Source organism: Gobio gobio (assembly GCF_949357685.1).
Source record: "Gobio gobio genome assembly, chromosome: 22".
In the NCBI taxonomy this organism is placed as follows: domain Eukaryota; kingdom Metazoa; phylum Chordata; class Actinopteri; order Cypriniformes; family Gobionidae; genus Gobio; species Gobio gobio.
In genome coordinates this window covers 2718105-2732317 of record NC_137118.1, presented here as the reverse complement: position 1 = coordinate 2732317, position 14213 = coordinate 2718105, and the positions used below count along the sequence as shown (strand labels likewise).

At 36.8% G+C, this 14213-nt stretch overlaps 1 protein-coding gene across 4 annotated transcripts in view; it reads right to left on the bottom strand.

Annotated features, from left to right (window-relative positions):
- Positions 1 to 14213, bottom strand: part of cux1a (cut-like homeobox 1a) — a 263147-nt gene that overhangs the window by 128765 nt on the left and 120169 nt on the right. For all 4 annotated transcript variants that reach the window (XM_079804718.1, XM_079804716.1, XM_079804717.1 and 1 more), the window contains exon 4: positions 1730 to 1808. In XM_079804718.1, the coding sequence (XP_079660844.1) occupies positions 1730 to 1808 (79 nt within the window). The remainder of the gene's footprint in view (positions 1 to 1729; positions 1809 to 14213) is intronic.

The window sequence follows — 14213 nt, the reverse complement described above, 5'->3', positions numbered from 1 at the left end:
GTTGCGCAATATATCGGAATATCGTAAATGTACATATCGCAAGGGCACGCAATATCTGAATGATTTTAATATGCTACTTCAACATTGTGAAAAGTGTATTTTTAGGTGGACGCATATAGCAGAGAATAGACTGAGCACACGACTGTTACTATATGTGACTTGCTTGACGTTAAAAAGAGTTATTAAACGCAATAACTTGCGAAAAACAACTCCTTACAGTCTCGCGCTGTCTGACACACACACACCGAAACGTGCGCAATGTTGGGGAAACGCATTACAAGTAACTTGAGTCACGTAATCATATTAATTTTTCCTAGTAACTAGTAAAGTAACGCATTACTTTTCAAATTTACAAAGGTACTTTTTCACATTAATTTGACTGACAGCTCTCCTGTCCTCATGTTGAGAAAAATAAGTGTAGAGGCGTGTGTGTGTGTGTGTGTGAACATGATGGTTATTGTAGTTCTAGACTAAATGTGAGCATTTATTTATCTCACTTGCACAATAAAGATTCTGTCCTCCTCAAAATGAAGAAAATCAGTCAAATGCAAAATCAGAATACTATGCAAACCTCAAATAATTAAATGTTAAATAAAACAACTATTTTTATGCATAATCTACCTTTATATTTAATTGACCAATGTCTTGCTGCTGACCTTTGATGATGAAAATTACTAGATTTTTTGTTTTTATTGGTAAAATAAAAAATCCTGCGTCCTATTCTCCATTATCCAGAGCTGCGCCCTCTAGTGTTCATGAGGGAATCTGCATCTTTACCTCAGTCTGGGGCTTATTATTTACATTTTGGTATGAAGAGGTCTTTACAAAAATATTACCTTTTTTGTTATAAAAAAAAAACAACTACAAAAACAAGCCCAGCCCAGGTGAGAAAAAGTAACGCAAAAGTAACGTAACGCATTACTTTTCTTAAAAAGTAACTAAGTAACTCAATTAGTTACTTTTTAAGGGAGTAACGCAATATTGTAATGCATTACTTTTCTAAGTAACTTTCCCCAACACTGAACGTGCGCACAAGCCGATCTTTTTTTCGTGTCTTGTTACACACTCAAACTGTCAAATACACACAGTTATGTGTGTCAAAATGGCCGTCTTGATGAGTATTCATGTAAACACAGTCGGTTATGCTTTAAGTGAAGGATATCAGTTGAGGAAAGAAATGGATTTTACACACTTAAAGCAATATCATATCGAATATCGCATTATTTAACAATTTAAAATGTTTCTTCAATATCGCACAGCCCTAGTTTGATGCCTCATACACACACTCGGTGGACTTTTTTCAGTTTTAGTGCAGAACTCTATTGAGCTAAAGACACTCCGAGATGTCACATGAACCTTTGCGGCACCATTAACTTATTATAGATCAGCGCAACAGAACATTACCATATAAAAACTGAGGATCGGGGGGCCATTATCTCACCGTTAGAAAGCCAATTCGGAAGATTAAAAGGTGTTTGTGGGCCAATGAATGCGGATTTTATTAGAATCCAAGTTTCTCCGCGTGTGGGGTTTGGAACGGAGCAGGTCTCTAAAGCCGTAGAAGTCATTAAGACGGTCTGTACACATGTGTGTGTGTGTGTGTGTGTGTGTGTTTCAGACACTAGAGACGGAGGTCTCATAAATATGACTGATGTGTTTACAGTATTCTTGCCTCAGTGAAACACTACAGCAGTGTGTGTGTGTGTGTGTGTGTGTGTGAGAGACATACCTGGGACATCGATTAATCTCTTGTACACGCTGAGGAAAGCAGCCTCTGATTCTTTACTTCTTTTACACAAGGCGTCGATCTGAAAGAATGAGGGAAACATTAGCAACCAGGCTGAGATTTGCATACATTAGCAGCGATGACGAGTCCGTTAAAGAAAACAGATTCTGAACTCGTTATGTGCATCACTTACCATCTACTCGACCTAAATAAAACGGCTAAGTGTACAAAAATCATTCATTTTTTTGACGCGTGTGATATTTTTCCGAGTGCTGGGTCGAGGCGTTTTGGGGGCAGGCTTCAGGTGTATACGCTCGGGCCGTTTCTGGTCGGCTTTATATAGAAGGTAATTATCAGGTATAAATCCAAATCCCTGTGAGCGTGAGATGACAGAAACAGGTAATGAGGGACTCTGATAATGAGAAGAACTTTTGGCCTTAATATAGAGCGCCGCAGACGCGTACGTATGGGCAAATTACATACTGTATCTGGGTTACGGCTCCCACTGCAAGGAGAAAGGCCTTCATCATTTCCTGAAGATAGATGCTTTACAGAAGAGTGGCCACAGTCACCGAGGTGCCGCCCACTCACACATGATCACATGACGTCAGGAGAAGACCATGCACATTAACACACATAACATTTAAAACATTGACAGAAATATTTCTACTTGATCTTCGCTGATATCATCATGAACAATTGTTTTAGTTTCGTTAAACTCCTAAAATAAAACTCCTAATTAATAAATAAATTATTTGGGGAACAAATTCTATTAAATAATTTAATAAAATATATCATATTTTAATTTTTAAAATAAATACAATAAAAATCAAAGTAAATTATTTAAATTAATCATTAAAAAAAATTTTTATAACTAAATAATGCTTTATTATTGACTGTTTTATTGTTGCAATTTTTATTGTATTTGTTTATTTTCTTTTTATTTATTTCTTCAAATGCGTGTAATACTCTTATATTGTGTATTTTTGCTTATCTGTTTCTTTATTTAGCTATTTAGAATTATTGAACAGTATAGTCGTTATTGGGGGTGAGGGTTGGGGATTGTTAAATGTGATTTATATTGTAAAAATCAATAAAAAAACTTTGAAAGAAAAATTATAAATATTTTAATTTTAATTAAACGCAGTTAGAATTAGATTTAGAGTGAAAAAGAGCATGATAAGAAATGTATTGGTATATTTTTACACTCCTAATGCATACATATTCACAGACACTATCACTATTATATATATTATTTAATAATTGTACAAAAATATTTCTACATGATCTTCACTGATAATGCGCATTATTAATTATCACTTAAAAATTATTTTACTTTTGTTAAACACCCCCTATAATAATAAATAAATAATAAAATTAATCATTTAAAAAAACGTATTAAATAATTTATTAAAAATAGTTAAAAGTAATAATTAAATTATAAATATTTTAATTTTAATCAAAGACAATTAAATTATGAATTAGAGTGAAAAATAGCATTATAAGAAATATTTATTGGTATATTTTTACACTCCTAATGCATACATATTCACAGACACTATCACTATTATTTATATTATTTAATAATTTTACAAAAATATTTCTACATGATCTTCACTGATAATGCGCATTATTAATTATCACTGAAAAATATTTTACTTTTGTTAAACACCTCTTATAATAAAAAATAAATAAATAATAAAATGTATTATTTAAAAAAAAACGTATTAAATATTTTATTAAAAATAATTGTAATTAATTATTAAAAATTATAAATATTTGAACACAAGTAAATTATTAATTAGAGTGAAAAAGGTGCATTATAAGAGATATGTATTGGGACATTTTTAGCACCGGTACACTCCTCATGCAGATACACAAAGACATATAAATATTTAATAAAAAAAGACTAAAAATTCTACTTGATCGTCACTGATAATGCTCAAATTATCATCGTAAAAAATTATTTTACTTTTGTTAAACTCCCCCTAATAATAAATAAACAAATAAATTAGAAAAAAATCCAATTAAATAATTTAATAAAAATATTTTAATTTAACACAATTAAATTAGAAATTACAGTGAAAAGTGCATTATAACTGCATATATATTATTTAATAATTTTACAAAAATATTTCGACTTGATCTTCACTGATAATGCGCAAATTACCATTGTGAAAAATTATTTTATTTTTGTTAAACTCCGCCTAATAATAAATAAATCGGGAAAAAAAAATTATTTAAAAAATAAATTATATAAAAATATTTTAATTTAAAATAAACACAAGTAATTTATTAATTAGAGTGAAAAAGTGCATTACAATAAATATGTATTGGGACATTTTTAGCAGCGGTACACTGATACACACAGACACTACAGTAGTAAACCTCAGTCTCTTCCAGGGTCTCACTGGATCATGTGACCTTACTGACCCTTCAGTGGCCATGTATGACAGCTGGAACAAACCCAGCGCCATGACACACAACAATAGAGAGAGAGAGAGAGAGAGAGAGAGAGAGAGAGAGAGAGAGAGAGAGAGAGAGAGAGAGAGAGAGAGAGAGAGAGAGAGAGAGAGAGAGAGAGAGAGAGAGGTAGTAATATAGGCTCTTCAGTTTATACAGCTCTAATAAAGACACTGATCTCTCTTAATCTGGACACACACACAGCTGTGGTGACTCTGGACAGATTATAATACATCATCCAACTGCCTTCTGCTATGCTTTGACCAAAAATACCCCCTTGAGACCATCAACATAAACCTTATCTTACAATTGCTAGACAATTTTAAAGGGTTAGTTCACCCAAAAATGAAAATTCTGTCATTAATTCCTCACCCTCATGTGGTTGGACACCCGTCAGACCTCCGTTCATCTTCAGACACAAATGAAGATATTTTAGTGTAAATCTGATGGCTCTGAAAGGCCTCCATTGGCTCAATGCACTTTACACTCTCAAGACCCTTAAAAGACACTAAAGACGTCGTTACAAAGTCCATCTCACTACAGTGGCTCTACAATAACTTTATGAAGCGATGAGAATAGTTTTTGTGCGCAAAAAAACCCTAAATAACGACTTATATAGTGATGACGATTTCAAAACACGGCATCATGAAGCTTCGAAGCGTTATGAATCAGTGAGTCGAATCATGATTCGGATCGCGTGTCAAACCGCCAAACTGCTGAAATTTGGCGATTCAAACCACTGAATCGACTCACTGATTCATAACGCTCTGAGCTGCTGAATCGACTCACTGATTCATAACGCTCTGAGCTGCTGAATCGACTCACTGATTCATAACGCTCTGAGCTGCTGAATCGACTCACTGATTCATAACGCTTCGAAGCTTCATGATGCCTTGTTTTGAAATCGTCATCACTATATAAGTCGTTATTTAGGGTTTTTTTGCGCACAAAAACTATTCTCGTCGCTTCATAAAGTTATTGTAGAGCCACTGTAGTGAGATGGACTTTGTAACGACGTCTTTAGTGTCTTTTAAGGGTCTTGAGAGTGTAAAGTGCATTGAGCCAATGGAGGACTTTCTCAGCATCAGATTTACACTAAAATATCTTCATTTGTGTCTGAAGATGAACGGAGGTCTGACGGGTGTCGAACGACATGAGGGTCAGTAATTAATGACAAAATTTACATTTTTGGGTGAACTAACCCTTTAATGTAAATATAGGATAAATGAGCATTAATATGATTAATATTAGCAGCTGATTCACTTTAAAACTCCCTGCTTTTCACTACTGAATAAATGTTTCTGCAATCTTGGATTTATTTTGGAGCTTGTCGCAATGCATTCTGGGACTGCTTTCTGCACAATGCTTGGCTAAAATCTTCGAAGGCAACATAATTAGGTTTCCAACTGTTGAGTTGGAAGAGTTTCCGCCAAATGTAAGATTTCTAAAGTTGCCGAGAACTGCGTTCATCAGTGTCTTACAAATGTGTCGACCAAAGGCAGGAGAAGCATCTTGGATGGACACATTAGAGTGATCGTCTTCAGCGGGGTATGCTGAGCCGCATATAGAAATGATAAAACGCCGTGACAGCACTTTCCCACCGTGCAGCTCTGATGATGACAGAACCAGCATGCGTCCCGGCCCAACTGGGCCACATCTAGCAAACTGGGTCAAACCTGACAGGAAACAAGGACCTAAATCAGCACGGCCCGTATACAGTCATTCAGGAGCTGCTAAAAACTGAGCCAGATCTTCACCTGGCTTAACCCGAGTTCAGCTGGAGCAAAGAATCACAGCCGGGCTTTCAGTATTCCTAGCCAACTCGTGTTATGATTGTTGATGAAACAAAAACTAAATAAAATAACTAAAACATGTAGTATATACCATTATAAACTAGGGCTGGGTATTGACACACATTTCCCAATTTTCGATTCGTTTCGATTCAATTCAATATGGATTCTTTTGGATATGTATCAGGTTTAATACATGGCAAATTTTCTCAAGGAAAACAAATTTCTGAACTAATGTTGTAAACTATGGGAGTCAGTTGATACTACATTAGCCTACTAATATTGAAGGTACAAATTAACAGATTTGTATACAAACACTGAGGGCGTTTTCACACCTGAAAGTCCGCACCAAGGTCCGAACCGAAGTTCATGTTTTGATACATTTGGTTAGTTTTGGTTTGGTTTCACATTGCAATTATGCGAGCGCACTAAAGAACTTTACATGACACACTTCACTTGTCTTCATCTCTGTGGGCGGCATCTGGACTGTGATTGGTTTGTAAACGGATGTGTGTGTGACGTCAGTGAATGAACGGACGCATATCACCGCCACTATTGAACATTGCGCATTGCTGGACTATTTTCTTTTCGTTACGTTTAAAAGTGGACATTTCAAGCTTTATATTCACATATTTCTCATGTTTGTGAGTTTGGGTTTATTTGAGACGCGCTTCAGTTCATGTGTAAAGCATGTGATCGCTCCCGCGACTATTGTCTGCTATAGACTATTTGCTTCTTATTTATTAAATCCAGGCAATTATCTGATTAAACGTTGATTAAAATTAACATACAATTTAAACTAAACGAAATTCACATTAAAGAAAGGCTTTCTAAGCAAAATCATACAAAATTTCTTAAATCATTTCTGACCTTCTGTCTTCTGACATGTTGCGCATTTTTTTACTTTTCATAATCAATCTAGCCGAGATGAAATTTAAAAATAACATTATAATATTTAAACATAAACAGGAACTTCCTGTAAATGGTCTGAAAGTACGAACCGTACAGGAAATGCTTTCACACTAGAACCGAACCGAACCTTTGTTCAGTTTGATCCGCACTGAGACGACCTCTTTTCGTTGGACCAAATTTCGTCTGTTTGTTGCGGACCGTGGTCAGTGGAGGTTTCACATCTGTAATTTTGACTCGGACTAACCTGAAAAGTCCGAAAATCCGGACCAAACAAGGTGTGTGTGAAAGCCCCCTTAAATTACACTAAATTATGTTTTTTTTAAAAATCATAATAAAGTTATAATATTAACTTTACAATTACATAATCATAATTCTACTCCAATTCGTTTTTTAAATATAAACATTTAAATGGCGGCTGCATAAAAACTTGCCAGATTTATTCATACATACACGCATTAAATATTGAAGAACATTGAATATGAATATCCTATTTAATGTGGTGCATTTATTTAGCAAAATGCTCCTCTCTAGAGTTAATTTTTCTTGCTGACTAGCGAGTTTATGGACACTGGATATGGTTTTTCTGAGGTAAATGTGCCGTTACATGACATTGTTTACAAGCTGTTTTACTGACGTCTTTCTGCGGTTGACATAATACGGATTTCGTTAAGTTGTCCAGTATCTTTTAACACACTTTCAGAAGCTCATGCGTGTTTATTTCGCGCTGTTACTCGTATAAGGCGGAAGAGAAGATCTGTTCATCTGCCGGTTCTCTTGAGCTGAGCTGGCAGAGCGATCTCGCGCCAAAACGGTTTATGTTTTTGAATTTCGTAAAAAAAATAGGCGTAATTTGAAATCTGAGACTTGGTTTCATATCAATAGTAATAAAGCACAAAGATGATTACGATTTATTGGATGGGAGGTGCGCTACAATGTTTATTTCATTCATAACTGAAAACAGGATGCCTAATCGATTCTTGGGATTTAAGAATCGATATTGTTTTGTAAAAGTGAAAATCGAGAAATCAATATTTTTTACCCAGCCCTATTATAAACATATTTTAGCGATCTGAGCGTGTCCAATTTTGCTAGATTAACGACGGAAAACCGGTCAGCGTTTTTTTTTATGGTTATAGTTTTTGTTAGCTATAATAACACTGATACTAGTAAATCTATATATTTAATAATGTGCGTCAAATAATGTTCTCAGTGTTTCCTGTGACAGGGCGTCCCAGACATATACAATACAATACAATAGTTTACTTTAAACTCAATTACATTTAAATTTGTGTAGCCAAATAATAACCGGGTGGAGATCGGACACACGGCGTGACTTTTATTTAATAAACAAACCTGAAATACACCAGGACTCTTATTTTGAAATGTCTATGTTTTATTATTGCAGGAGCTCATTCAGATTCAGACGAGGAGATAAAATATGCAAACATGTTACAGTATAAACACCGTACATGTGTCATAATCGATCAGCATTAGCTCATAAGCGATCGATCGGCATAAATGTGTGCTATTCATTGATTGGTCGAGCCTGTAGAAACGCACAACAGCGCCACCTTCAGGCTTTGAGACGTGAAAAGCTCGCATTTATTCATGAAATCAGAGCCTTCTGAAGTTTAATAATCACATTAGACAGTATCGCCATTTATGTTTTTCCATCCCCAAAATATAAAATGATCATTAAGACGCTTGTTATAGCATTTACGGTGTTGAAGACTTACAATCATTGAAGAAAACCGATCCGCAGGGATTGTTTATTCGCACACGTCTATTTTTAGTTGCAAGCGCGAGTGAAACGCTGATACACACTCAAAGCCTGTAAGAGTCCCACCAAACGCCAGAACCCCACACCCAAAAACAATGTGGTCTGAATCAACAGTATTGCTTTTATCCATTAAGCAAACGCTGAACTCCTGCGCTGTTTACATGTTCACAAGTGTTGTGTGTTTGGTCTTCCAGCAGCGGAACATCAAATAAAAGCTGTAAATCTGCAGCCCTGAGACGGCTGGCCTTGATGGATGGAACAGGGCAGTTGCCACTGTAAATATCCAACATGTAACAGACTTTTCACTCCTATGGGAAAGAAATTAAACATTTTCAGATGTTTCTTGCCGGAAAACATCTGGATCGGCCCAGGCAGGGCCAAGTTCTGCAGCCCTCTTGCAGATGGAGCAATTAAACTCGTCTCTGTTCCTCTCTCTCTCTCTCTCTCTCTCGGTTTCGGCACGGGTCCACATCTACCCCTGAAATCCAGCAGGAACCGAAGTCAATTCCTAAACTCTCAGAGCTCTGAACCAGCCACGAGGTTAAAGGGTTAGTTCACCCAAAAATGAAAATTCTGTCATTAATTCCTCACCCTCATGTCGTTCGACACCCGTCAGACCTCCGTTCATCTTCGGAACACAAATGAAGATATTTTAGTGTAAATCTGATGCTCTGAAAGTCCTCCATTGGCACAATGGCACAGTTCACTCTCAAGACCCTTAAAAGACACTAAAGACGTCGTTACAAAGTCCATCTCACTACAGTGGTTCTAAAATAACTTTATGAATCGGCGAGAATAGTTTTTGTGCGCAAAAAAACCCTAAATATGACTTATATAGTGATGACGATTTCAAAACACGGCATCATGAAGCTTCGAAGCGTTATGAATCAGTGAGTCGATTCAGCGGCTCAGAACGTTATGAATCAGTGAGTCGATACAGCGGCTCAGAACGTTATGAATCAGTGAGTCGATTCAGCGGTTTGAATCGCCAAATTTCAGCAGTTTGGCGGTTTGATACGCGAACCGAATCATGATATGACTCACTGATTCATAACGCTTCGAAGCTTCATGATGCCTTGTTTTGAAATCGGTCATCACTATATAAGTCGTTATTTAGGGTTTTTTTGCGCACAAAAACTATAATCGCCGATTCATAAAGTTATTTTAGAACCACTGTAGTGAGATGGACTTTGTAACGACGTCTTTAGTGTCTTTTAAGGGTCTTGAGAGTGTAAAGTGCATTGAGCCAATGGAGGCCTTTCAGAGCCATCAGATTTACACTAAAATATCTTCATTTGTGTCTGAAGATGAACGGAGGTCTGACGGGTGTCCAACGACATGAGGGTGAGGAATTAATGACAGAATTTTCATTTTTGGGTGAACTAACCCTTTAAGAAGAGAAGAGGACAGAAGCGTAGATTATCTGCTCTTCTCTTACTCCACCAGCTCCAGCCATGCAAACCGCCTCAGATAAACACACACACACCGACCAACACACACACACCGACCAACACAAGACCCGGGCTAGTGATGCAAAAGAAGGAAATGGTTTAATTCAGAAGGGATCAATCATAATGTTACTAAAGATCCTATTTTAGAGTAAATGCTGTTCTTTTGAGCTTTCTCATCACATATTAAGCTGATTTCAACATTTCTAGCAGGGCTTGACATTGAGTTTTTTGTGGCTAGCGGTTTTCCAAAGTTAGCCACTCTGCATTTTCACAGGCCACAGTTTTGTTGTTGGGAAATGTGTTGTTGGGAAATGTGTTGTTGGGAAATGTGTTGTTGTCTATATGTAAATGAGCACTGCACACAACCAGATCAAAGCTATGTCTACATTAATCCGGAGTTTTCGTTTCCAAACGCTCTCCGTCCACACAAAAGTTTCTCATCCACACTGAAACGTAATTCAGCTTAAACGCTCACTGAGATGATACCGACTTCATAAAGTTATCACACGATTCTTCTGGCAGTATCATTTTGTTTAGCACGATATCTCAGCATTCACTCGGTCAACCTTTATTATGTTTGGTCTAAAACGCAACTCCACTCGTGTTTTGCTACAGGACAAGTACGTTTTCTGCAAAGTATTATTTTAGCAACTGTGTGAAAGTGAATAGCACATAACTCTGGCACATTAGCAGTATAAACATGCATATCTATTGGTACAATATGAGTCACATGACTATACACGCATCATCATTTTCAAATACCTCCATCTTCTCAGTACACACTACGACGTGAAGACGGCGCTTTCAAATGTATTCGCGTTGGAGAGCGTTTTCAAAAAAACGACGTTTTTGTTGACTTAAAACGGCGTCTCAGTGTGGACGGAAGGCCAAAACGTTGTTTTAAGCGCGGACACACTTCAATCCGAGTTCCCACACGAACATATGAAGTATTCAGTCCATTTTATCACAAAATTCAAATGATAAATGCCGTTTTGACGCTCTTTAATGTGGCGTGACTGATCACAGATCACAGTTCAAGCGGCCGCACGATCATCTGTGAACGCGATCATCTCTTCCTAAAGAATAAACATGAATGAACATCTGAAGGTATGCTGAGGATACATTAACACTCACTGTCCCGTATCATATGGTGTAATCGCTCAATCAGTGTTTCAACGGCGGAAAGACGTCAATATAACTGCAGTAAACTAAACAACGTCAGCATCACATGACCTCAGGAGTCATACAGTGTCCTTTTATTAACTAGAGAAATCAACTCTTTCACTAAATATATGACCTATATTAGCCGTTATATTCACTATATTAGCCGTTATATTCATTATATTAGCCGTTATATTCATTATATTAGCCGTTATATTCATTATATTAGCCGTTATATTCATTATATTAGCCGTTATATTCATTATATTAGCCGTTATATTCATTATATTAGCCGTTATATTCATTATATTAGCCGTTATATTCATTATATTAGCTGTTATATTCATTATATTAGCCGTTATATTCATTATATTAGCCGTTATATTCATTATATTAGCCGTTATATTCATTATATTAGCCGTTATATTCATTATATTAGCCGTTATATTCATTATATTAGCCGTTATATTCATTATATTAGCTGTTATATTCATTATATTAGCCGTTATATTCATTATATTAGCCGTTATATTCATTATATTAGCCGTTATATTCATTATATTAGCCGTTATATTCATTATATTAGCCGTTATATTCATTATATTAGCCGTTATATTCATAATATTAGCTGTTATATTCATTATATTCTACTGAACCTGTTAGTGATGTCTTGATTATTTCATGTGTGTTTAAATAAACCTGTCATGAAAATGACACACTCTGTGTATAAATGATTATATTTCAACAACGAATTGGAGAAAAAACTATTTTATAATTAGATTTAGAAGTAATTGCAAAAACTGCCTAATGTGAAGTTTACATGTTTGCTTACTGTGTTATTTGAGTGTTGATTATTACACCTAAAAATAAATAGCAGCTGAATTTAGGCTAATAGTTTGGCCTCTGTTTAATATTAATGTGTGAGTAAGGGCTCCCTATATAGTGTACAGCAATATCTTCAATAAACGTTTAGTTATAATTTAATTACTTTAAGGACAGACACTTTTTCTTCTTCAGTAAACCACTGTTTAATAAAAATAAATAAAAAGCCATTGTGTAAAACTGCTGTACCGAACCGTCAGTTTTGTGTACCGTTACACCCCTAGTTTTACTGTATTTTTGCCTTGGTGAGCATAAGAGACTTCTTTCAAAATAAAATGAAAAGTTACAGATCCCAAACTTTTGAACTTTTCTCTTTTTTGAAGACTTTAAGATGCGTCTCATACAGAAATAATCCACGCCGAGAAACATTCACTGGAGTAAAACGTGACAACTAGCTCGCTATTTCTCTGTATTTTACACCAAACAAACACACACACACACACACACACACACACACACACACAGTCAGTTCCGCCCCTTTGAACCACACAACACACAGTCTATCTGGTGGCATCAAAAGCATGGCAGTTTAAACGGCGTTATTCCCTCACGGTCCGGCCGGAACAGGGCTTGAGGACGGGGGGGATGTTATAAATAGCTCTTGTTTCTGTGGGGGAGCTCAGACTGCAGAAAACGCCATCGCTTCGACTGACCTGCATCGCCCTCGAAACAGAACACCAGCCTTCCTTCTGTCTCACCCTCAAGTTTCTCTGAGTGTGGGAGAAAGGATTGCAGACTCGACCCTGTGTCGCCCACATGAGCACCAACCACATGCTCTCACCACCGCACCACAGATCCAGCTCTGATTCTAACCGGCTTCACCCACATGAGCGCGAGGCTAAAAGTGTCAAACTAAAGGATGTGGCTCGACCTACATTTGCTACCTACACACACACTGTTCGCATGCATACACTGTTGTGATCGCTAAGATTTGTAATGTTTGTAGATAAAGTCTCTTCTGCAGTTATTTAAAGGGTTACTTCAGAGATTAGCATTGAGATTTGTTTCAGTAGAAACCCGATAGCATATTGGAATGATCAGACCCTCATATCCTAGCCTGGATGCCAGCCGAACTTAGCCCCGCCCACAACATTTTAACTCGGACAGTTTGGTCTGGACTTGATCCGTAGAGGAGTAATTATGCCTGAACAGAAACTGTTCGGACCAATGAAATTGTCAGGGCGGGCTTTATGGACAGATGATAAACAGTAGCATCCACGTCATCAAAGGCGCTTGGGTTGAGTTTGTTCAAATCCTAAACGGAGATCTTGTTCGTATATGCATTCACCTTTACTATCTCTCTCAGAAATGATGATGGTGTTGGTCAGTCCTCTGTGTATCCTTAAATTATTTTTTTACAACACCGGCAAAGATCGTTTACACTCATCTTTTTCTTCTAGGGTTACTTATTCCAGCAAGTTTTTACAACAAAACCCGCCCAATTGCTACTCAAAACTAGCCAAAAACAAGCCCAATAGCTTTTCGGGGGGGTTCTCCGGAAAAAAAATGGCATTTGGGGGGTAAAATATGTGTTATTTTGGCAGGGCCCAGCTAAAATTCACATTCCTGGGTCTGTATATCACATAATTGGGGTCACTTTAACCCGCGGACTTGGCAACACAATGCAGTTGAGTTCTGTTGACATTTGATAACTAATGTTATGCGTTGCTCCGTTGCTCTGATTGGTTGTAGGTCTATCCAATTGAGGTCTTTCCTGGTTCGGTTGAAACACGCCCCATAATCACAGCCCAACAGAGAAGATCAGACTCATATTCTGACTATTGCTCAGATCCGATTTTTTGTTTGGCTGTTCACCTTACCTTTTAAAATGTGGCCTATATCTGATTCCAGTGTGAACTGTTTGAGGTTTCAAACTAACCCGCATGCGCAAAAGAACAATAACAATGACGTCAGACGCAGCTGCTGTTGCACTAAAGTTCGGGAGGTTATGGAGGAAGAAAGCATTTTCGCTTTTATTTCAAAATGTTTGTGTAATGGAAGCCGTCACATTAATGAGCAGGTGCTGAAGAGGACAAGAGCGAAGAGAA